At 45.2% G+C, this 24,241-nt stretch overlaps 1 protein-coding gene and 2 long non-coding RNA genes across 3 annotated transcripts; 2 read left to right on the top strand and 1 right to left on the bottom strand.

Moving 5' to 3' along the window:
• Positions 1-1,188: 1,188 nt before the first annotated feature.
• LOC133726963 (uncharacterized) lies at positions 1,189-19,416 on the top strand. Its single transcript, XR_009854956.1, has 3 exons — positions 1,189-2,344; positions 2,464-2,691; positions 18,968-19,416. It is a non-coding gene; the product is annotated as an uncharacterized LOC133726963 (long non-coding RNA).
• On the top strand, positions 4,172-6,607 carry LOC133726964 (uncharacterized). The gene is made up of 3 exons (XR_009854957.1): positions 4,172-4,432; positions 5,108-5,183; positions 6,411-6,607. It is a non-coding gene; the product is annotated as an uncharacterized LOC133726964 (long non-coding RNA).
• Positions 19,417-21,180: 1,764 nt separating the features above from the next.
• LOC133712160 (probable polygalacturonase At1g80170) lies at positions 21,181-23,280 on the bottom strand. Its single transcript, XM_062138247.1, has 9 exons — positions 23,144-23,280; positions 22,918-23,052; positions 22,642-22,812; positions 22,495-22,521; positions 22,201-22,408; positions 22,018-22,099; positions 21,808-21,916; positions 21,593-21,709; positions 21,181-21,499 (listed from the first exon to the last, which is right to left on the bottom strand). The coding sequence occupies exons 1-9, from the start codon at positions 23,204-23,206 to the stop codon at positions 21,269-21,271; spliced, it is 1,143 nt and encodes a 380-aa protein (XP_061994231.1). The 5' UTR covers positions 23,207-23,280; the 3' UTR covers positions 21,181-21,268.
• Between the last annotated feature and the right edge of the window lie 961 nt (positions 23,281-24,241).

Below are 24,241 nucleotides of genomic sequence, written 5' to 3'. Positions count from 1 at the left end.
GGTTGTTGTACCCTGGAGGGTATGGCGCCACAAACCTGCTACACCGAGACATTGTCTCTGAGGGGCGAAATCTACTCTTAAGGGCAGTGCTTACACGCCTCAACCTTAAACTCTTTTCGAGTAATATGTCATTCGGAAACCTATTAATCCAAGAGATAAGTTCTATAATCCTTGTTATTTAATCTATTATGACAATAATATTATTATAATTATTTATTATTAATATATATTCGTGTGATTTTTTAGGAGAATCAAAATATGGTGACTCAAGTAGCATCCATCAACCAAATTTTCGAACAATCAATAAAATACTTGCTATTTTTGAAACCTCCTTTGAACCATTATTTGCAGATAGTAATAGTCATTAATTCTTTTTGTGTCATTAACTCTCTTTGATTGTGATTATTACAAAGATTTCATCAGTTTGGATTATTCATTTGGTTAACTCTGCTATTATATTGGTTCATTCCTTATTTGATACCTTTGGTTTTGATTTTTCCTAATCAATGTCATTATATTCATTTCTGTTACTTAAGCTTAATTGCTATTAGCAAATTGTTATTGCATTAATCATCCTTGCCCTATATAATCTCAGGCTTTCGAAATCAAAATATTTCTTGTTGTATTCAATCTCCTTTGTTTCCTTTCCGAGCTCAAAATATTCATGTATTTCCTTTAATTGATCTATTCCTCCAAAAGAAAGTTTTAAGCTGTTCGATACAATCTGATTATTGTGAGTGTACACCTACAAGGATCGAGGTTGTTGTACCCTGGAGGGTAGGCTAGGGCACCACAAACCTGCTACACCGAGACATTGTCTCCGAGGGGCGAAATCTACTCTTAAGGGCAGTGTTGATCATAGAGGCACTCATAGAGCACAAAATATAAACCGTTTAGGAAAGTGTCAAGATACAACCCCATTACGAATAGGAAAATCTAAAAAATCACCTGAAAGAACTAGGAAAACACCCTTAGCTCTAGACTAGTCAATCCTGGCCACAAATGTGATGGGGAATGTTCTCGCATAGACTTAGCTCGACAACTTAAATTTCATTTTAGGTTTTGACTAGTAGAACAACAAGCACCTGCAAGTGTAGAACAGATCACATTCGTATCACCTTGTTACTCTTTTCTTCTTTGCAAGGTTAAATATTTTTAGTCTATTTTGGTTTGGTTTCGTGGTTTTTGTCTACATTGTTGTGTTAAGGCTGTTTCGAATTCTTGTGATTATGAGATTACATAAGCTGGTATGTGTGAAATGAGTTTCAAATCTAAGTCTAGTAAACATTACATTTGAAATTTGAGAATACATAGGATTGTAGACAAGGTTATGGGATCCATATGCTTGCGAGTGATGATCATGCATTGGCTCTAGTAGTGTGTGCCTCCTTGGGAGACTGAGAATATAAAGATGCAATATCTGAGGCTTCTCTTAGCATAGTTTAACTTATTACTCTATCATTATTTTTCTCGGCAATAGATAATTGTAGATAGGCTCTTGAAAATTTCAATTAATAATGCTTTGCTAATGTCAATCCTGCTTATGTTACCAGTTGGTTGGTCGTCTGGACAATAGTGCTGTTTCAGCCACTGGTGCAAAGTTGGCTTTTAAGTCTAATGAAGAGAAAGCAGTTCAAGTAAGGACCGTCCCTCTTGATGATGTGATTCCAGAATCTGAACCTGTTCTTGTGCTCAAAATTGATGTTCAAGGCTGGGAATATCATGTGCTGAAAGGAGATAAGAAGTTACCGTCAAGAGCTGCAAGTGAAGCACAATATCTCATTTATGAGGAAGACGGGTGTTTGTTGGAAGCCAGTAATAGCAGTAAAGTAGAGATCCTCTTCTCTAGTGTGGGTTATCGTCACTGCACGCAGCATGGCACAGATGCACACTACCAAGGAGGTTAACACATATATCGTGCCTTGAGTTTTACCACAAGAAATAGTACCAAACAATAGTTGAAAAAATTCTGAGACAGATTACTCGAACATGATTCTCTCAGATAAGTTACTCAATGGTCTTTACATATATCACTATAGCAACATGAGCAACCGCATCCTAAATGGTGGAATCTGTAACATATCTAACTCCATGTCTGGTGGTTGAAGACGAGCTTTTTTAATTGTTTTGGGAAACCTCCTATTGAAAGACATTGTAAGGTGTTCTGGTGTAGAAAAAGCTGTTCATTGAGATAAAAGCATATCTTTGAATAATCTAGGATGTAAACTTTGTGTTATGTAGTTAGTTTTAAACATTGGTTTTTTTCATTCCGAGGAATAGTTTCTGAAATCAGTTTTTCAGCCAAGCTTTATTCAATATATTGTGCATAACCACGAAAGCAGAGGTAAGCCAAATCACCTTTTATTCAATAGAATTGTACTGGATTAGGTGTTTTTGTTATTAGCCGCCATTAACGTACTGACCTAGAATCGTCTCCTTTCTCTCACTCCGATTCCATTTTAGATCGGCCTGTGGCAGATCGCGTAATTTCGATCGAACAAAATGTAGGGCTTTGAAGCGATGACCTTCAATGTTCACGGTGGGCCGGTGGCTACTTGGAGGCCATCGTCTGGGGACAACATGCCGATCTTCTCACCGCCGCTGATTACAACAATCTGTGCCAGTCCGAGACCCTCGACAACATTAAGATGCACCTCTCTGCCATCGAGTACGGCCCCTCCCTCCAAAACGGTGCGCTTTGGTGTATCTCTCTCTCTCTCTTATTGTGGCTTGCATTTTAATTTGTTCGTAGCTGAGGAAATTGAATAGAATTGGAGACTGAATTATGGATCTTATGCTTTGATAGTTTGATTTGATGTAGTTTCCTACTGAAATGATGCTTATTGATCTGGATTTTTAGTTTTCTCTAGGTAATGATTTGGCTTTGGTGTTTGGTGGCGTTGATTTCAGAATTAGTATGAGCAACAATTATATGATGTCATAAGTCGATCAGAGGAGGTTTATCTTTGAATGCACCTAACATTCCTGCACGTATGCAAACAGATTGCATCTGGATATCTGTAGCAAAACGAGGGATTTGGATTTTGCTGTGTTAATGCTCAAAGTCTGGCGGTAGCCAAGCCTTCGTTTAACGCGGGTCCGGCGGGCGGACCGCTACTCTGTATATTTGGTGATTCCTGCTGGTTGCCAAATGAAAGACAGGGCGTCAGAGGGAGACCGCGTTGGGCGGTCTTCACTTCTCCGATGCCTAAGTCAGTTGATGCATATAGGCAATAATAATAAATGAGTAGTTAATGCGTCCGTAATGAAGGGAGAAGAGAGGACCTTTTATAGGTGAGGAGAGGTCTGATCTTCTCCCTTGTTTTCGATGTGGGACTGATATGCTTCAGTTTCCCAGTTCCAGTAGCTTCTGATGCCGTCTTGGCAGAGTGCGTGGCGGCGCGTCAGCGTTGATCCCGGGGAACGCTTGTGCTCAGGCCGTGGCCCGCCTGGCTGCCTATCTGTGGGTTACTCCTTTGACAGTAGTTGGTATCTCTGGCGGTACTGTAATACCCCGAAAAATCCAAATTAATTTCCGTGGATTTTTAGAAATGATTTCACGATAGTGGGAGCGAGTACGAGGTTTGGAGAAGTTATGGAATTAGTTCGAACGATTAATTTTCGAAAACGAACGTTATTTAGGAGGTCTCAAAAAGTGACTTTTTATACATTGGGAATTTGGGAAAACTTCATTCATGAAAGTTGTAGAGCGCGTCGATACGAGTTCGTGGACATATGGAATGCGAAAATCGGAGTTCGTATGAGAAAGTTATAAGCAATTGAAAATCGGGAAAATTCTATAAATACAAAAAAAGTTCCGGAAATTGCATTGGAGGACAGAAATTTCAGAAACCTATATTTTCTCCCCAATTCTCTCCCGAGCCCAGATTTGTTCCTCTCTCTTCCACCGGCCATATCTCCCTCCACAGACCTCCGATCGACTTGATTCCAAAAGTATTTTCATTCGCCTTGAAGTCAGTTAAAACTTCCTAGAAGACATCAAAGTGAGAAAAGAACCATGGAAGGTGCTAGGAGGCCGAGAAGCTGCACAGCTCGAGCTGGAATTCGCCCGATGCTGCTCTTCCTTCACCGGCCGATATCTCTCTCATCCAACCTCGAATCGAGTTGATTCCAAAAGGGATTTTGCTGGGCCTGAGCTATATTACAACTTTGTAGAAGACATCGAGGGGAAATAACCAACGTGGTAGCCGCTACAAGTCGAAGAACACGGTGCAGTCGAGCTGGAAATCACCTCCTTTCCCCACCGTCGTTCTCCCTCCTCCGGCCACCTTTTGCCGTGATTCTTGAGAGGATTCTGCACTTCTGAGGATGTAGATCATTTCCCCTAAGGTGGATTGCATCGATTTCATCTGTGGAGATCGAATTGGAACGAATTCAAAACTAGGGTTCTTCGGGTTTCAAACCTTATAAGGTAAAATTCTACTTTTTGGCTTATAATCTGACTTTGGTGTAGTTATGAAAGTTTCAATTCGAGTTAAGATGAAGAACTTTCGTGTTGGGAGTTTTGTCTAATTTTGACTTTGGATGGGTGGCGGTGCCGCCACTGTGATGGTGGTTTCCGGCGACCTCCGGCCACCCCAAGGATAGTTTCTGTCCATTTTTGTGTTCTACGTGTCGATACGATCGTTTGCATATATAATTCATAATTTTTGGATATCGTATGATTAAGTTATGAATTTTTAAGTTTCGATCGATTTCGATCGTTCGATTTGTGATCTGTGAAGATCAGACCGTCTGATGGAATGGTAGATTCGATATGTTGATCGTATGACTGTCCCGATGACTTTTTGTGGTCACGGGCGAAGATCCGACCGTTGGATCTTCATATAATTGAGAAACAGTGATTAGGGAGGCGATTCGTGAGAATCCGTCCGTCGGATTTTTGTATAAATTTGTGAAGATGTTAGTAAGGACGATTCAGGAAGATCCGACCGTTGGATCTTCGTGATGATTTTTGGAGGTTGATCCTAAAGGCGATCCGTGAGGATCCGACCGTTGGATCATCATTTAATTTCGATCCGACCGTTGGATTGTCGTTTGAGTATGTTTTTGAGTTGTTGGCTAAGTTAAGGTCATGTTTGACTAGGTGATTGACGGTCTCCCTTGGGTGAGCGATTTCGGTGTGTATTGTGTTGAATTGAAGACGCAGCGGGAATATCGAGGTGAGTAAATCGCACATGGTTCATTCACGAACCGAAATTCGGTGATTTTATTTAATTGAGAAATTGTGGAAATTGTTTTATGAAAATAAATATTTGTTTTAAATTATATGGACTTGATCGACTACGGTCCATAGGTAAGTAAAATGTATTTAAACTATAAAAATGAATTTCTAGATTTTATTGCATGTGAACTATAGTTGGTATTAGTGGTCACTCTTGTGTGGGTGACTACGTATATATATATTTACGTGGAATATATATTGGATGGTGTGATTTACTGAGTTATATTTTGAGCATTACCCTTTGGAATATGTGATTTATCTTAGATGTTGTGTTGTCTATGATAATGGGTAATTGAGTAAAGTGCGATAGTTGAGTCGTTGAGATGAATTAAATGAGGAGTCGAGTGAATTGAGGAAAGCAGTCATTCGTAAGGTGAACCTTGGCCCAGGTGACACTTTACGATACAGTTAGAGCTCTAGTCTGTCTGCCATCATACTGAATGGGGTGATTAATATATTTAATCATAAGCCTGTAAGTATGATATACGTACTGAATGGGGTGATTAATATATTTAATCATAAGCCTGTAAGTATGATATACGTACTGAATGGGGTGATTAATATATTTAATCATAAGCCTGTAAGTATGATATACTGAATGGGGTGATTAATATAATTAATCATAAGCCTGTAAGTATAATATACTGCATGGGATGATTTATATAAATAAATCATAAGCCTGTGAGTATATATTGAGTAAATAGTTGTTTGTTTTTGCGTAGTCATGTTGAGACGTGAGTATAATATACGGTATGAGATGATTAATATATTTAATCATAAGCCTGTAAGTATGATATACGTACTGAATGGGGTGATTAATATATTTAATCATAAGCCTGTAAGTATGATATACTGAATGGGGTGATTAATATAATTAATCATAAGCCTGTAAGTATAATATACTGCATGGGATGATTTATATAAATAAATCATAAGCCTGTGAGTATATATTGAGTAAACAGTTGTTTGTTTTTGTGTAGTCATGATGAGACGTGTGTTGATTGATGCTTGAAGTGACGTTGTGCACTTCAATTATTATGCTAAGAGATACTGAAATTGAATTGTTACTTTAAAATCGTGCAATTCCTTGTTTACTCATACGGGCTGTCAAAAGCTTACCGGGTTTGTGTTGTTGCAATCCCGGTACACTATTCAAATTGTGTAGTGGGTAATCCTACAGGTCAGGAGAATCAGGACGGTGATCGTGCGGGTTAGAGAATTTGTTTTAGTTTTACAGCAATTGTAATTGTGAGGTGAGTTATGCTCATTTGAGCCTTACAATATAATTTGGTGAGAGTGTGCTGTAATAAACAAATTTGAGATTTGGTTTATGTAATATCGAGTGATGTGAGGTGTGGTTGTTTTGAGAAAAAAATTCAGGTTGTATTTTTGTGAGTTGTATTAATTCATGTTTCGGATTTGAATTTGTTATTCAAAATCCGGGGCGTGACAGGTACGATGAGTGTGTCTGATTATAGCTAATTATGCTTTGCAACGTACATGTAGGTACAAGTCCCCCAAGTCCCCAGTCAAGGAGGGCAATCTTGGTTGGGGAGTTGATCGGCGGTTTGAAGCGTTCTCTTCCGCTAGACTTTTGCAAAAGCATAATTAGCGTCAGTGCGTTGTCAACCATGGATATTACTGAGCAAACGCTTTATACCCTTTCGGGTGGGCCCCTGCTAGGCCCCCCAGGGAGTCCCCCACTCCCCGGCTAAGATGGACCTCCGGATGGTCGCAAAATTTGTTTGGTGAGGGGGAGCTGCACGGAGCAGGGGGTGTTGGGTAGCGAACCCAATCTTTAGGACCCGAGTGACGGGGGTCAACGTACCTGATCAGGGTCGTCGTAGACTGTTGACTAGTCCCCGTGTCCCGTAGGGACAATCTGACTGGAATGCCGCGTGGCGGTCATTTGTCAGAATGAGGCGTGGCCTCGGGATCCGCCGCTGGCGGGAGTCCCCCCGCTGGTTCATAGCAGTAAACAGCGTCTAGTGGACGTGCTTGGCGTTACTTTATTGAGCGGTACCGCGTTGAATAAAGTACGCGACTTGCCAGATAAAAGAGGTTTCCGCTAGAGGTGCGTAGCGGAAGGTGCCCCGTTTGTATGATGACAAGGGAGAAGTGCCGCTTTTAGGAGACTTCGTAAATAACAGCTAGTGAAAAGTTCTGCTGGAGGGTTTCCGCCCAGCGGAGATCGTCACTAGGAGAGGACAAGTGAGAAGTTCCGCTGGCGGGGTCGCTCAGCGGAGACCGTCACTTGGAGAAGGACAAGTGAGAAGTTCCGCTGGCGGAGTTTCGCTCAGCGGAGACCGTCACTTGGAGAAGGACAAGTGAGAAGTTCCGCTGGCGGGGTCGCTCAGCGGAGACCGTCACTTGGAGAGGACAAGTGAGAAGTTCCGCTGGCGGAGTTTCGCTCAGCGGAGACCGTCACTTGGAGAAGGACAAGTGAGAAGTTCCGCTAGCGGAGTTTCGCTCAGCGGAGACCGTCACTTGGAGAAGGGCGTACCCTGGATTGCTTCCGTGATACGCCTTGACACGTGGCAAAGAACTAGAGGGTTAGCGTGTGGAGACGCGTCTCCTCAGTCCGGCCGTCTTCTCGTCATTAATGCGAGTAATGATGGATTTCGTAACCGAGGCGACGTCTCGGTTAACCCGGAGGGTTAGTGCGAACAGGGGACACGTGTACGGCTGGGGTGTGATGTCGATTTCTAGCGGACGGCCCAAAAGCCTCTGACGTTGACATAAAAGGGGGGGGAACGTATTGAGAAGGGACATCAGAAAATTCATTCGAACTGTTTGTCGTCTTCAAGCTCTGCCCAGCCGAGATTTGCAGAGAGACTGCCGTGCGTTGGTGGAGTTCTCGTGGTCGGAGAGACGAAAATTTCCGTCGTCGGGGCATAGCGAGCATCAGTACGCCGGCGAGTTCACGACTGAGGTTAGTGTTCTGGTTGTCCTTCTCTTCAGTTTTGTGTTTTTGTTGATTTGTGGGTTTGGTATTTGTGTCTGGGATTGGTGTGTGAACTGGGTTTCTTGATGCTCGTCGGGGGTGTAAGGTGAGATTTGAGGTAGGTTACGGTGCTTTGACAGAGAGTTGACAGTTAGGGTTTTGCTAGATGGTTGAATCTGGGTTGAGGGGGGGGGTTTGTTCATGTTTTGGTATTTTCTGGGTAGCTGTTCGTGGTGCTTTGCTATGCCTGATATAGGGATAGGTTAGATCCTTCTGTGGGCTAACTGATTTGGGTTTTAGGGTTTTGGGATGGCCAACGTCGTAGAGATCTCGAGCAGTGAGGACTCCGGGTCTGACGTGTCAATCAGTGCGGCGGATAGGGTTTTTATTGACTCGTTGCGTCCGTCTGCCCGTGCAGGAACCTCACTGCCAGAGTCGTTAGACATCGAGCCGCTGCAAACCATACCCTGGGAAGTTGTCATGGGCCGTACGTCGCGTCCGGAGAGTTCTAGGGCTGGTGAGGAAGCTGCTGCGCGGGAGAGGAGTGAGGAGCGGCTAGCAAGTAATAGTGCCGCCAGTGGTTCTGCTGGCGGGGGAAACGTGACGGGGGAGGAAACAGAATCGGCGTGGGTGCTCCCGGATGGGACCCCCGTTGACGAGGCGGGAGGGCGGATGACTGCCGCCGCGGTCAACCGGATGAAACGGACATACCGGCTGCCGGGAGTGGTGAAACTGCGTCAACCGACTGCGGACGAAAAGGCCTCAATTCTTCCAGCGGGGTTCGCCGCCGTTCACGAGGCAATATTCCGCCAAGGAGTGACGTTGCCGCTTGTACCCAACCTCCAGATCCTGGTGTGCGAGTTTGGCGTCGCCTTTGGGCAGATCTGTCCCAACATGTGGCGGTTGATGCTGGCGATGAACTCCTTGTGGCGGCTATCCGGGTGCGAGGGGCCGACGGTGGCGGAGGTTTTGCACTTCTACGAACTGGTGTACATTAATCGCCAAGGTTGTAGGGGGCAAGTAAATTTGAGCCGCCGGCAGGGAGCGCCCAAGCTGATAGAGAATTTGAGGGATTCGATGTCCTACTGGCGGGGGACGTTTTGCGTGGCAACGACGGGGTGGGAGTATCAAGCGGAGTCCAACCAGGGGGAGCCGACGTTTAGGATTAAGTCGGAGTTTCAGCCAATCCGAGGTTGTCCGTCGATCTCCGCTGAACATAGTTGGCGGTTTATGGTATATATGTTGCAATCGTTTGACTGACACCTTCTGTTGTTTTACAGCGGGCCTGCGCTACAATCTGACGCGTGACGAAGAGTGCCGGGTTGCGCGTATCAAAGGTTGTTGGAAGAACCGCAATTTGCTGGACTTCCGTCTCCTCACCGGCTGGGAGCTGTTGGTCGATCAGCAGCTAACGCGCGCCATTGGTAAGAGACCCCGGCCACATTGTATCTCTTGATAACTTGGTTAAAGCTGACAGGTGTTTGCATGTTCTCAGAGACTCCGCCAGGCAACAAAGCGAGCCGCGACGCCTTTGACAAAGCCATGGACCGTGCGGAGATAGACAACTTCCTGGAGACAATGTATGCTTCAGGCGAGGCGGCCCAGATGACAGTTGTGAACCCGGAGACGCTGGAGGTGAGCGCATCCGAGGTTCCGGTGACGCTGCCCATGCCGCACCACTCGCACCTAGGGGCCGACGGTCTGCCCAGCGTGCAGGCGGATGGACAAGCGGGCGGGGGGAAAAAGGGATCCTCTTCCGGGCCGCAGAAGGAAAGAGTGGTTACCACTCGACGTGGGCCACAGAGAGAAAAGGTCGTGGCGCCAGTGGGGGCTGCCGCTACCGCGGTGGGGAGACAACCGCCGAAGGGGACCAGGGCTGCGCCCACTGGAGATACCCGGTCGATCCTGCGGAGGCGGCGCCAGTGTGATTCAGCCGGGGAGGAGGATGAAGACGAGATCCTCGAGGTCCACAGGCAGAAGAAGAGCCGACCAGACCCGTCAAAGGCCCCCGTGACGGCCGAGAGAGAGATGCCCGCGAGCGATCTGGACTCCTTCGCTGCCTTCACCGAGTTCATGACCGACAGTGAGCGGGAGTTTCTCTATCACCTGTGCGAGCGGTTGGGGTTCGGCGGTCTGGCAGGGATGACGCGGCCAACGGCGATCGAGCAGTCGCCCTTTAGCTCAGCCTTTGGGCACTTGGTGGTTGGGCTGAACGAAATGTTCTTGGCGGCCTCCACGCAACCCCGAATTGAGGTACAGCTCCGGGAGGAGGTTAAGAGGCTGGAGAGGGAGCTGGCGGAGGCCAAGGACAGGCTGGCGGATGTGGAGCGACGCCTGATGAAGGCGGACTGTGACGCGGCTGACGCTCGAGGCAAGCTAGACGTGGCCATCCAGCGGGACATAGAACGAAATGATCAAGTCTCCCAGCTGGAGCAAGACAAGGCCTTGCTGCAAGAGCGTGTGGCCGCCAAGGAGAAGAAAATTGACATCCTGCAGCGGGAGTCTGCCGCCAGGCAATGGGAAGTGAAGAGACTGGAGGGTGAGGTGACCCGGCTGAGGGACGATGGAAGCCGAGCCGCTGCCGCCGCTGTGGAGAGTTTCAAGCAGTCGGCGGAATACAAACATGCGATGAATGAAGCGGCGAAGGCCGGCGCCCTGGCGAATGTCGAGATGTTGCGAGCGAAGGGTGCCATTGATTGGGCCAAGGCGTCCCTGCCCAAGGCGCCGCAAGAAAAAAATGCAGCGCCGACGAAGAAACCCCCGCCAGTACCCAGTCCCCCAGCAGGTGGCGGCAGCTCAGGCAGCGGGTATCAGACTCCGGCGGATGGGACCATAGAGACGCCAAGTCCCACCGCTCGAGGGACTGACCAAGGAAGCTGCGGACAGCCGTCGCAGTCCGAAGTAGGCGACGCCGGGGCCAACCCCTGACATGCCGGACGTGCTCTGTTTTGACTGTAGCCGCTGAGGCTGAAAATATTATGTACTTTTGTTTTTTTTTTTTTTTTTGAATGTAAGGAACAATTTTTGGGTGGGGAGTCCCAGCCCTGAATATATGAAGTATGGGATTTTTGACGTTGTGTGATGACATGCCTATACCGCTAGAGTTTTGACTTGGGATTTTCTTTTGCAATCAATGAAAAATTAAAGGAATTAAGATTGGTCCAAGTGCACAACGTAGCGGACGAGGTCCGCTGACGATTGCCGGCGTTGCCAGCTGCCCTCAGTGCTAGACTTGGTAACAATGGTTTGAATAATTCCTCGTTTCATTGATAACTGACTGGTCAGCGTTAACAAAAGTGGGGGTGTACTCGTTGGGTAGCTTCCCTTAGCTAAATATTGAACAAAAATTTAGCTAAGTCAAGATGCTCCTGGGTAGCGACATGACTATTTGTAGTAATACCGAAGGTGTTCGGTATTCCAAGGGTGGGTCGTAGTGACGCCATCCTTGTCCATTAAGTAGAAGGTGCCTGGGCTAACGACTTCTACTATTTTATATGGACCTTCCCAAGTTGGGCGGAGTTTTGTTGGTGCTGGAATGACTTCCTTCATTACCCAGTCCCCCAGTTGGAGGTTCCGGGCCTTGACTCTGGCGTTGTAGAAACGCGAAACTCGTTGTTTGTTTTGCAGGTTTTGCAAATGGGCCTTGTGTCGTTTTTCCTCGAGGAGGTCCAAGTCCAGGTTGATGCCATCGCCGTTGGTCTCTGGGTGGTAGCACTCGACCCGAGCGGTGGGTTGAGCTACCTCGACAGGCAGAACGGCCTCAGTTCCGAACGTCATACAAAAGGGGGTTTCACCAGTGGCGGAGGATGGAGTCGTTCTGATGGCCCATAGCACTTCTGGAAGCTTTTCCGCCCACAGGCCCTTGGCAGTGTCGAGTTTCTTTTTTAGCAGCTTCTTGATTATCTTGTTTGCCGCTTCGACCTGGCCGTTGGTTTGGGGGTGGGCGACAGAGGCAAAGCTCATCCTGGTGCCCAGATTGGCGGTGAATGAAATGAGCTCCTCATTGTTGAACTGTGTGCCGTTGTCTGTAATGATTGTGTGTGGGACACCATAGCGGCAGTAAATGTTTTTCCAGAGGAAGTGAATGACTTTGGCGGTAGTGATGGCCGTCAGTGGCTCTGCTTCTATCCACTTGCTGTTGTAGTCGATAGCGACAATGATGTACTTGAACTGTCCCTTGGCGGTTGGGAATTTTCCCATCAAGTCGAGGCCCCATGTAGAGTGGACCCATGGACCGATGATGACTGACAGTGGTTCAGCCGGCGCGTGCGGGAGATCGGCGAACTGCTGGCATTTGTGGCAAGATCTTGACACCTGCCGGGCGTCCTCACCAAGCGAAGGCCAAAAGTAGCCCTGTCGCATTGTACGATTGGCCAGGGATCTGGCGCCCGAGTGGTTTCCGCACTCCCCGCCGTGGATTCCTGCCAACACGACCTTTCCTTCCTCCGGGGTTAAACAGCGGAGGTTGGGGTGAGTGAACCCCTGTCGGTAAAGCTTGCCATTCTGGATATTGTAGCGGGTTGCTCTCCGCTGAATTTGGCGTGCCTTGACTTTATCCTCTGGTAGTGTGCCGCTACGCTTGTATGCAGTGATCTCGTCCATCCAGCTGGGGTTGATTTCAATGTTGAAGATCTCTGCTAGGGTTTTCGTGATGCTTGGCTTGTCAAGGCATTCCACCTTTGTGTCCGCTGGACTTTGATGTGGCTGGGCGGTTGCCAGTCTCGCCAGGGAATCAGCCTTGGCGTTCTTTTCCCTGGGAATTTGTGTGATGGTGTGAAAGTTGAACTTTTTGAGCAACGTTTTGGCATATCCCAAGTATGCCGCTAACTGCTGGTCCTTGGCCTGGAAGCTGTCGTTGACCTGGTTAACGACTAATTGAGAATCGCTGAATATGTTGACGCTGTCAGCCCCTGAGTCAATGGCGAGAAGTAGACCGGCGATCAGTGCCTCGTACTCCGCCACATTGTTTGAGGCTTTGAAGTTGAATTTCAACGCGTACTCCGCGTTCAGTCCCCCGGGTCCTGTTAGGATGACTCCGGCGCCGCTGGCCTTGGCGCTGGCGGATCCGTCCACATGTAGGTTCCAATCCGACTGGGGATTTGCCTCCCCGACGGTTATCACTTCCGCTCCGGGTACCATCTCTACACCGGGTTCAGGCTGACGCTCGGTGAGTTCAGCGATGAAGTCCGCCACTGCCTGGCCCTTCATGGCGGTTCTTGGTTTGTATTCTATGTCGAACTCGCTGAGCTCGATGGACCACTTGCTGAGGCGCCCCGAGTGTTCAGGGTTCTGCATTACTTGTCTCAGCGGTTGATTTGTTAACACATGGATCGTGTGGGCCTGGAAGTACTGGCGGAGGCGCCTGGCGGCAACGATAAGTGCAAGGGCCAGTTGTTCCAAGGGAGGATACCTTGTCTCCGCTCCGTTCATGCCTCTGCCGGCGTAGAAAACCGGGAGCTCATCTTGGCCTTCCCTTCGGACAATTGCGCAACTTACCGCTGATACGGATACCGCTAGGTATATGAACAGGGTTTCTCCTTGGATAGGGACGGAGAGGAGTGGGACTGCCGCCAGATATTCCTTCAGGCCCTGAAACGCCGCCTGACATTCTGGATTCCAGTCGATGACCTTCTTGTGCGTTGTTTTGAGGAGTTTGAAGAATGGGGCACACTTATCAGTGAGTCGAGAGATGAACCGAGAAAGGGCGGTTAACTTGCCCTGGAGGCACTGGACGTGCACCTTATACTCAGGGTCCGCCAGGTCAAGGATGGCCTGGACCTTGTCTGGGTTAGCCTCGATGCCCCGCTCGCTGACAATGTATCCCAGGAATTTGCTAGCGGTGACTGCGAAGAAACATTTTTCCGGGTTGAGGCGCATACCATAGGCCAAGAGAATGGTTACTATGATCCTGAGGTTTGCCACATGTCCGCCGGCCTTTATGCTCTTAACTAGCATGTCGTCCACGTAGACCTCGATGATTTTTCCCAGATGCTCCGCGAACATGGCGTTCATCAACCGCTGGTAGGTGGCACCGGCGTTCTTCAGACCGAAAGGCATGACATTGTAGCAGTAGAGGCCTTTGTCGGTGGTGAAGGTTGTGCATTCCTGGTCGCTGGGGTGCATTTTGATCTGATTGTACCCGGAGAAGGCGTCCATCATGCTGAGGAGCTCATGTCCGGCGGTGGAATCGACCAGCTGATCGATACGGGGTAGCGGGAAACTATCCTTTGGGCATGCCTTGTTGAGGTTTTTGAAGTCAACACACATCCGCCACTTGCCGCTGGGCTTTTTGACCATCACCAAATTTGAGATCCACTGGGGATAGACGACTTGGCGGATGAATCCAATGTCCTGGAGTTTGGCGACCTCTTCTCCGATTGCCCGGTATTTTTCTTCATCGAAGGCCCTCCGCTTCTGCTTGATGGGATAAAAAGAGGGTTTGATGGTCAGTTTATGAGTGATAATCTCAGGGGAGATACCTGGCATGTCCGCGTAGGACCATGCAAAGACGGAGGCGTTATGACGTAGGAATTGAATGAGTTCTGCCTCTACTTCTGGATCTAGTTGGGCGCCTATGCGGACTGTCCGCTCAGGGTGCTCGTCCGAGATGCAGACAACTTTCAAGGATGTGTCCGGGTTGACCGGCTCCTTCCTCACATACCTCTCCTCCTCATCCCTAGGGTCCTTGAAGATATTTGGTGGCGGTGCGTGGTTTCCCACCGTTAGGACATCATGGCGGCGTGTTGACCGCTCCATAGTCGTTGAATAACACTCGCGTGCCAACTGCTGGCTTCCCCTCACACTGCCTGTGCCGTTAGGTGTGGGGAACTTCATGAGAAGCATGTATCCGGCGATAATGCACTTAAGCTTGTTGAGCGCCGGTCGTCCGAGGATGGCATTATATGAGTTGAGACAATCAACGATTATAAATTCTGTATGTACCTCCGCCATACACGGACTAGTGCCAATAGTCAACCGCATGTAGTCAGAACCGAGCGGTTGTGTGACGTCACCAGAGAAGCTGAGCAGTGGCTCATGATCCTGGAGCAACTTGTTATTCCGCTTGAGATGGCTGTAGCAACCGCTGAAGATGACGTTGACAGCGGACCCGCTATCTACCAATATTCTCCCCACTGAGAACCTACCAAGAATGGCGTCGACCAAGAAGGGGTCATCATAGGGTAGGTGCACCCCGCGCTCTTCCTCCTCAGAGAATGTAATAGGTTCCCAACCTACCTTTGGGATTTTGGCGGATCTCTCGTAACGGATGTTGCAGACTTCCTTTGGGTGATTAATGCGTGCGTAACGCTTCCTGGCTCTGTGAGACAAGCCCGTGATTGGAGCACCGCCGTCGATTGTGTTAATGCGGCCCAACGTCTCTACGTTGGCGATCACTGGTGGCGGTTGGCGCACCTTGAACTGTTCCATCTTGCCTTCACGGTACAAGGTCTCAATTGCCGTCTTGAGTGCGTTGCAGCTGTTGGTATTGTGGCCGCTGTCCTCATGGTATTTGCACCATCTGCCGGTGTTTTTGGGTTTGCCCGTCCTTGGGTATTTTGCTGGAGGAGGTGGCGGGATCTGATCCTTGCACTGATTGTATATTTCCTCGTACGAGGTTGTGAGGACCGTGAACACTGCATACCGTTGAGAAGACTCTGTTTGTCTGTTGCGGTTATCTTCCTGGGTTGGGCGGTTTCCCTTGTGGTATTGATCCTTCTGCCGCTTGTTCTGGTAGTGGCCCTGTGGCCATTCCCTCTTCTTGTCAGTTGGTGATGCGGCGGGTGCCTTATTAACGGTTTCATGACTGGAGGTAGGCTGTGTGGCCTTTGCTGGCGTTACCGGTGGCGGTGGGACTTCTCCATATGTAATGAATTCCGCCTGGGCGTGAATGACCGCCTCACTCATGATATGGTCATATGCCGCATTTGGATGATTGTAGTTGAGGTGATAGAGGAACGGCCCTTTGAGGAGTCCTTGCTTGAAGGCCGCCGATGCCATCCATTTGTCCAGATCGCGGCACTGAGATGCCGCCGCTCGCCACCTTGTGACGAATGCCTTGAGTGACTCATTCTCTCCCTGTTTGACGCTGAACAGCTGACTCGTGTTATGATGTCCGGCGGACAATAAGATGAACCGGGAGAGGAAGGTATGTGACAGTGCGTTGAATGAGTCAATGGATCCTGGCGGACATTCGAAGAACCAATTCATTGCCTCTCCGTCCAGTGTTTCGCTGAACAAGTGGCAGAGGGTGGGGTCGTCAAATCCCTTGTTGTTGGTGACCTTTTTGAATGTGTCCATGTGGACGAAGGGGTCGGTTGTACCGCTGTAATGCGACATCTTTGGTGTTTTTGCGTACGCAGGCCTGATAGCTTGTAGGATTGCAGCGGTGAAGGGCCCTGGTCTGGACGTGAAAAGTGGACTTTGAGTTGACGGCGCGGCGCCCGACTCTGCCCGGACCAACCTTTGTTCCAACTGCTGCATCCTCTCCAGGATTTGGGCTGTTGCGTCGCCGGCGGGTCCGGCGTATGTACTCCGCTGGGTCTGCCTATGCCTTGGCGCAGGCGGATCACCCTCAGTTCTTGCCCTAATTTCCGAGCGGTTGGTGCGTGGTACCGACTCTGTCTCCTGCTCCAACATGAGTTGGGGAACGGGCGGCGGTCCCATCCCTAGTAGTTCGGGGGGGGTCCAGCGGGACCTGCATCTGTACGACTGGTTCTGGTCCCAATGTACCAGCGTTGGGATGACTACGCCTTGTGCTATGCGAGTGCTCGCTCTGTACCGGGTTGGCGGTTCTTTCCAACGTCCTTTTCAGGTCATCAAAATGTGACATCAGCGCAGCCACCTGTTTTTGGGCCTCGGTCTTCTCTCTGCGCTCCTCTTCACGTTCTCTGTTTGCCTTGTGAAGGTCTGCCAGTGCCAACTCGTACATGGCGGCGAGGTCCAGGCCTGGTGGGCGGCTGCTGCCTGGATCCGTCTCACCGCCAGGGTTAGTTGGGGTGTTGAATAGTGCGCGGTTAACACCTACCGCTGGATTGGATGGTTGGGGGATGGCGGATTGGTCTGCCTGCTCATGGGCGTTTCCCCCGCTACCGCTAGTCATGGTAATTGTGATGGGATGACCTCTTGTTCAAGGATTCCCACAGACGGCGCCAATGTTAATGCTCAAAGTCTGGCGGTAGCCAAGCCTTCGTTTAACGCGGGTCCGGCGGGCGGACCGCTACTCTGTATATTTGGTGATTCCTGCTGGTTGCCAAATGAAAGACAGGGCGTCAGAGGGAGACCGCGTTGGGCGGTCTTCACTTCTACGATGCCTAAGTCAGTTGATGCATATAGGCAATAATAATAAATGAGTAGTTAATGCGTCCGTAATGAAGGGAGAAGAGAGGACCTTTTATAGGTGAGGAGAGGTCTGATCTTCTCCCTTGTTTTCGATGTGGGACTGATATGCTTCAGTTTCCCAGTTCCAGTAGCTTCTGATGCCGTCTTGGCAGAGTGCGTGGCGGCGCGTCAGCGTTGATCCCGGGGAACGCTTGTGCTCAGGCCGTGGCCCGCCTGGCTGCCTATCTGTGGGTTACTCCTTTGACGGTAGTTGGTATCTCTGGCGGTACGATGAGTGTGTCTGATTATAGCTAATTATGCTTTGCAACGTACATGTAGGTACATGCTGCCTAGCTCTGGTTTATTGTCATGCATGCATATACAAAAGATGGTTTATGTGTGCACTGGTTCTTTTCTTTTGCATCTGATCGACTGCACTTAAATTGGGTTGTCAATTGTGTGTACTGCAATTTTAAACAATCAAACAAATGGTTATTGTCTATCTGTACGCAATCTTAGGATCTTCATCTAATATGTTGGTAAATATATGATGGGGGAGAATGGTTGGGCAATGATTTTGAAGGAAATATGGCGTTGTTGATTCCCTAGGTTTGGCATGAGGAATATTCCAACATAACATTCTTTGTACACTTTTAGAGTAGGTTTGTCATGAACTCATGATATCTGATATACTTCCAATCTTATGAAACTTAATGCATTAGTGTTTGTAAGTGAAGTATTTACTATTCATGTATTAAGCACCATCGAGTTTGTAGTGAGAGAAGCATATATAACTAACTCTGCTTCTTATCAATATGTAACAGGTATATATGGCTACCTCAGCCAAAAAGGCTATGGTTGTCCATGTTATGAAAATATTATCTGCAGATGTCATTTGTTGTATTGATATTTTAGTTTCCTGACCATTACTCTCTGTTCATGACCGTCATTTTGTTGTGTAATTGATTTGCTTTCATTATTATTAATTGCATTGTGTGTTAAAATAGTGGAAAGAGTTTGTTACTTACTGTTGTACTTTAGTTCAGATACTAAAGTACACTCCTCAAACAATTATGATTTTTTGAAGTTTTAAGTTCTAGTATTAATAATTGCATGGAATTCAAAAAGATAGTTTGAGTTTGTTTAGGATTATTTTCTTTGAAAGGGAAGATGTTGTTCTATGAGCTAAGATGTTGGCCCCATTGGCATTGGAACTTGAAGAAGAAAGATAGATTTGTTTAGGGTGAAATCAGAAGGAAGTGTGGGATAGATATGCAGGGCAATATATTTCAATCTTTATGTATTTGTTTAGTATATGTCTGTGGGATTGGAGACTGATCAGGAGTATGATTTATTAGGTTTCAGTCATTTCTGTTCTCAAGTTAGGTCCTTTTATGAGAAATTTAAGAGAAGCAATTCCATTTAAGGTTTGAAGTAAGATTTAAAATGTTGTTTGACAGGGCAATCGTGATGGGCCTGATGCTTCATACCAACACAAAGCAACTGATTAAAGGACAAAATTACCAAGATGCATTGGAAGTGCTCAGCATTGCTTTAATGAAGGCATAACTTTAACTTTTTCTTTGGCATGGGTTTGCCTTGCGTTTCTTATACTTAGTCATTACGAAAATTTGATGAGGACAGGAAGCACTGAGAGCTTTCGGTGTGCTACATATCCCAATCAAGAACTTCATGGCTTGATACCTGATCATTTATGAAGAAGATGAAGTGGTGGCTGAAGGAAAGATATCTTCAACAAACCCAAGTACAAAAGTAAACCGGGAAGTACTCTGCTGTACTAGATGCCCAAAGAATTCAGAACTTTGTGATGCATGTTTTGTAAAGAATTATGTTTCAGAACTTCAATGAAATGTATATTTTTCTTAGTGTACTAATATTGGCATGTGAATGTGCTCAAGTAATGGTGAATGTTTTTAGAGGTATATGAAAAGAAGAACCAGCAAATTGGGTGCAATAATGTATACTGAAACGTTATAACAACATATTTAGTAATATGACAACATGTCATGTATGCTGTTGAAAAATAAAAACAACATGCTGAGAGCGTTGTTAAAACTTACAACATGCGCTTGAAACGTTGTTGAAAATTTATGACAACGTGCAAAACTCATTGTTGAATAATTACAACAACTTACTTCGTCTCTTTTCGACAACGTGCAAAGCGCGATGTTAAGGACTCTTGGACTTTTAATGACTCTGGCATCTACAACGTGCGCCGAACGTTGTCGAAAGTGATTGACAATGTGAATTGCATGTTGTTAAACATGTTTTTTCTTGTAGTGTCATTTCTAAGAACTCCCAAGAGCTGCTCAATGTTATCAAGGTTTGCTTCTCTTTTGCTGGCAATGGGTTCATTCCACAGCATTAGTGAATTGAGTATATACTTATGACTGGAATTCTGTACGTGTGAAACAGGCTGTTAACATGTATAATGTGAAGAAAGATAAGAAGCAAAGCAACAGACCGGAGAAGTCTTCAGAAACCCTAGCCAGTTGAAACCAAGGATAAACCTTCAGAAGAAGCGGATTTAACTAGGGTTCTTCAAAGCCATTTGACAAGGGATCTAGAAAAGCAAGGATTTTCGAACAAATGCAAAAAATGAAATTCTTAGCCATGACAGTGATAAGCTGTGGAAGTTTTGAAGGAGATTCGACAAATTTAATTTTTGTTGTGTATCAAAGATTATTATGAAAGACGTGCGTATTTAAGGAGAAAGCATTTCTACTCTCTACTCCTGCTAGCTCTGTGTTTCAAGTAGCCAACTATACCCCGACAAAAAATCAATTGACATGTTGTATAGCTGATGCTATTTCACCTATGTTTTTGTGTTTGTGTCCCTGGGAGATATGATTATAAGTGTGTGTAACACATCTTTCAAAGTGTCAATACTTCGTCTTGATATATAAACTAACTAAAGCATTGTAAAACGTACACAAGAACTAGACCAACCATGTACTATAAAAAATAAAAAAAAACTATATTTGCATTTTGCAATTTGCAATTTTATTCCCAATTCTGGAAAGTGATCAGATTATATATTAATGATATAATAGGTCACTTAACAATCATCAGTCTGGCATGACGAGTACCTGCGCTAGCATTTTTGTGGTTTATAAATTTCTCTTTTGTAGCTGTGTAATTTGTTGGTTATGCCCCACTATTTTTCATTCTTTTATTTGAATAATCTAAGATGTAAACGTTGTCTCATGTAGTTAGTTTTAATTGGTTTTTTCATTCCAAGGAGTAGTTTCTAAAATCAGTTTCTTCAGCCAAGCTTTGGTGGAAATTATTCGTTTCTTTAGAAGGAAAACAAGGGTTTGCACGGTGTGCTCCTAATTGCAAAATGATTGGGAATATATTGCCTAATCATAATTGGAAAACAATCACAAGAGATTACTTGCTTGATCAAGTAATCTCAGCCTGTAGATAGGAGGCTCTAGGCATTAGTCAGCACAATTGCAGAGAGTATCGACCTCAGCGTTGAAATATCATGGACTCGTCTTATCACAACCAGGTTAATTTAAAGGTGTTTAAATTTAATTGTAATTCAGCGTGACATTGGGAGACATAAAGATTGAAATGCTATTCACACTTTCTATTCTTTTTGGTACACGATAATGCATATGCAACTAGGAGGGTGACCATTCCTTTTAGAATGACCTCTCTCAAGTTAGTGAATTGGTTAGGTTTGGATGATTAAAGTTTTGAAGTATAATGTGCATGGTGAACTATATATCTGTTCAGAATTGGATACAGGGGCTTGGCCGAACTAATCCAGAGGCAATGCCGTAGGCATTTCTGCAACTAGAAGTTACATTCTGTCCAACTATAGCAGATCGAAGGTATACCGACTTCAAGAATATTCCGGTGCAAGGAACGGAGTGACTGCAATTCAGATTGATGGCGATATTGGTACTCGATGTTCCATAGAAGTTTTTGAAGGAGACATCACTTATGTGAACACCAGTCGGCTATAATAGTACAGACAAATATAAGTTACTAATCTCAATACTTGGTAGTTTTATTAGAATCATGAAGGGCTTGTAGCTAGTGAGTTTAGTTACCAATTCCTCGCAGGCACCCCTAACTTCGCAGTAGTTTTGATCGATGATTATGGGGTTCTTAACAGACTCCAGAAAGAAATCTTCGAATCTGACCCCTCGAACAGAACCCCTGCCAACCTTCATGTATTTACAAGAAGAAAATGTTACTTCCCTAACACTAAATTATTATTATTATTTTTTTTCCAAATTATGAAATCGTGTTTTCGATTTGATACCTGCCATGTCTTGATCCGAGCTCCGTTCGTAGTTCCTTGGAGGGTAACCTTACTGACATGAATGTTCTCTACATGAACGACATTCCCGGATTTCCCTAAGCTTCCAATGCTGTTTCCGAACAGAGGAGGGAAATGTATTTTTCACTAAATTATGTGCATGTATAATTATATATATGCATCACTTTTATATTGTTTTCTACTAAATGTTACCTTATTCCATGACCAGGGCCACATTTAATATATGAGATGGCAATATTGGATATATGGTCTCCAATTGATATACAATCATCACCTAGTAACAAGTAGTCATATTCTGATTATGGAGAAGAAGAAAAAACCAAAAACAAAAAGTTGAAATATTGAGTCAAAATTAGCAAAATTTTATCTATATACCAGAGCCTATGATGGTGTTGTTGATAATGACATTTTGAGAGGACTGAATGTGAATCCCATCAGTGTTGGGACTATTTCCTGGAGCTTCAATCATAAGATTCTCAATCTTGATTCCATCACACCCTTCTATTAAGACATGGGCTTGGGAGCTGTTTATAAAGTGAATATCTCTAAGACAGCTTTTCTTGCATGATAGAACCTTCAAAGCCTGCATATTTTCCCCTCGATGTTATTCAGTGTATTGGATATACAAAATAATTGCATTTTTCCGATGGTAAAAGACTAGCTACTTACCGTTGGAGCCCGTGAAGTGCATCCCTCCTGAAAATGAAGGTTCAGCAGATTGAGAATTACCATATCAGAAACTAACTAATTAAGCACATTCCAGAACTAGTTGCTTTTGTTTGTTTTAATTTGTTTTTGAGATTGAAGTTTTTGTACCAGTTTTGGATGATATCTGCAAGATTGATTCCACCAGCGCTTTCCTCTTCCATTAATAGTACCAGGGCCAGCAACCTTGAGTCCATTAACACCATGAAATGCTAGCCATTGACCTGGATCAAGGTCCTTCCATGCTTCAGGTGACTTTGGTGCCAAAAGTCTCCCTAATATCTATATATGTCAATTAATCACCAGTAACAATGAAATATCTTTCATTCTGCAAATGAATTCCAGAAATAGAAAAAAAAACAATATCAGAAAAGATCTTAGACATACCACAAAATTGATGCTTTGGGCTTTGCATGGACCATTGAAAGTGGTTGGATTTACAAGAAATCTCCTTCTGGGAATGATTAGAGTCGAGTTTTCAGCTTCTGAGCTACATGTTGCATTCCATGCATCCAAGAATGCCTTCAAAATCTTAGAAAATGTAGTTCAGGTTTCAGATAGAAAATCAAATAACTAAAATATAAATTTGACTGAAAAGTAATAAAAGTAGTACCAGTGCATTGTCTATGTGGCCACCACTGACAGCTCCATAGTCCAAGACATTAAAAGTAGCCATTGTAGCGTTTGCATGTTCATGTTCTGAACATGCAGTAAACACAGAAACTGTCCCAAGAAAAACTAGAAAAAGATAGCTCCCCTGCAAATGCATCGATCAATTCAAATGAAAAAGGACAAAAGTTTCCATAAAAAATATTGCCCACAATACTGAATCACTTATTCTTGTTTTTACAATTGTTGTGAAACAGCTTTTAATATCCTCAAGAAGAATACTTTGTTTTTTCTTCTGAGGGGAGCCTCAAAAAGAATACTTGATTCCTCTGAATAATCCTAATCTAGGTAAAATTTTAACGCTTGAATTTCCTTTTTCTTTTTAGGAAACTATTATCGGAGAATATTAGATGTGAAAAATGTTATTGATCAGAACCAAGAGATCTGAGAAAATCAAATAAGCTAGATTGAAAGGGTGGGAAGTAAAGAAAAGCCTAAGAAAATAAAAATTATAGCTTTCCCTCACCATGGCATTTGTGGAATTAGACACCACCAAAAGGAAGCTGCAAACTTTATGTTATCTAAAAGAATATAAAGAAAAAACCCCATCAGAAAGTAGCAAATGAACTAATCCCAAATAACAATAACATTCTAAATTTATTGATTCTTTGTCAGAAATGGGGCAGTATATATACCATCAGTTAATAATGCTGGCAGTTATGATTATGAGAAATGAAAAACGTTTAAGCAACTTAATATACCAATCTGATCAATTTCTTACCCTCTTCAAATTCCAAATAGTGCTTGACAGTTATATATATATATATCAGAAATCAAAGAACTCACAGAAGCTGCCAGATGATTTCTCATATGTTCTTTTAGGAAACAAATACTGTAAAATTTGTCAGGCAATAGAAACTTTGGTAAGCGAAAGCTTATGTGGTTTCAAAATGCCAAGGTATTCTCTTGGAACTTGAGGCATGTTAAGGGTTGAAGTTCTATGACGAGCTTATAAATAGGCAGAGGATATGGTTGGCTCTTTAGAATCCTATGTTCCATAGCCATGGATTTGTGAAACCTTATAATCTTTTTCGAATATGAC

The sequence above is a fragment of the Rosa rugosa genome, chromosome 1 (genome assembly GCF_958449725.1).
Source record: "Rosa rugosa chromosome 1, drRosRugo1.1, whole genome shotgun sequence".
In the NCBI taxonomy this organism is placed as follows: domain Eukaryota; kingdom Viridiplantae; phylum Streptophyta; class Magnoliopsida; order Rosales; family Rosaceae; genus Rosa; species Rosa rugosa.
This window is presented reverse-complemented; position numbering and strand designations above follow the sequence as displayed.

Excerpts from the sequence above, each read along its gene's own strand:
- LOC133712160 (XM_062138247.1), bottom strand. The coding sequence starts at position 23,206 with ATGGCTACTTTTAATGTCTTGGACTATGGAGCTGTCAGTGGTGGCCAC. Across the intron at positions 22,522-22,641 it reads GCAGATATCATCCAAAACTG|GAGGGATGCACTTCACGGGC; the intron begins GTACAAAAACTT and ends CTTCATTTTCAG. Across the intron at positions 22,100-22,200 it reads CAACACCATCATAGGCTCTG|GTGATGATTGTATATCAATT; the intron begins GTATATAGATAA and ends ACTTGTTACTAG.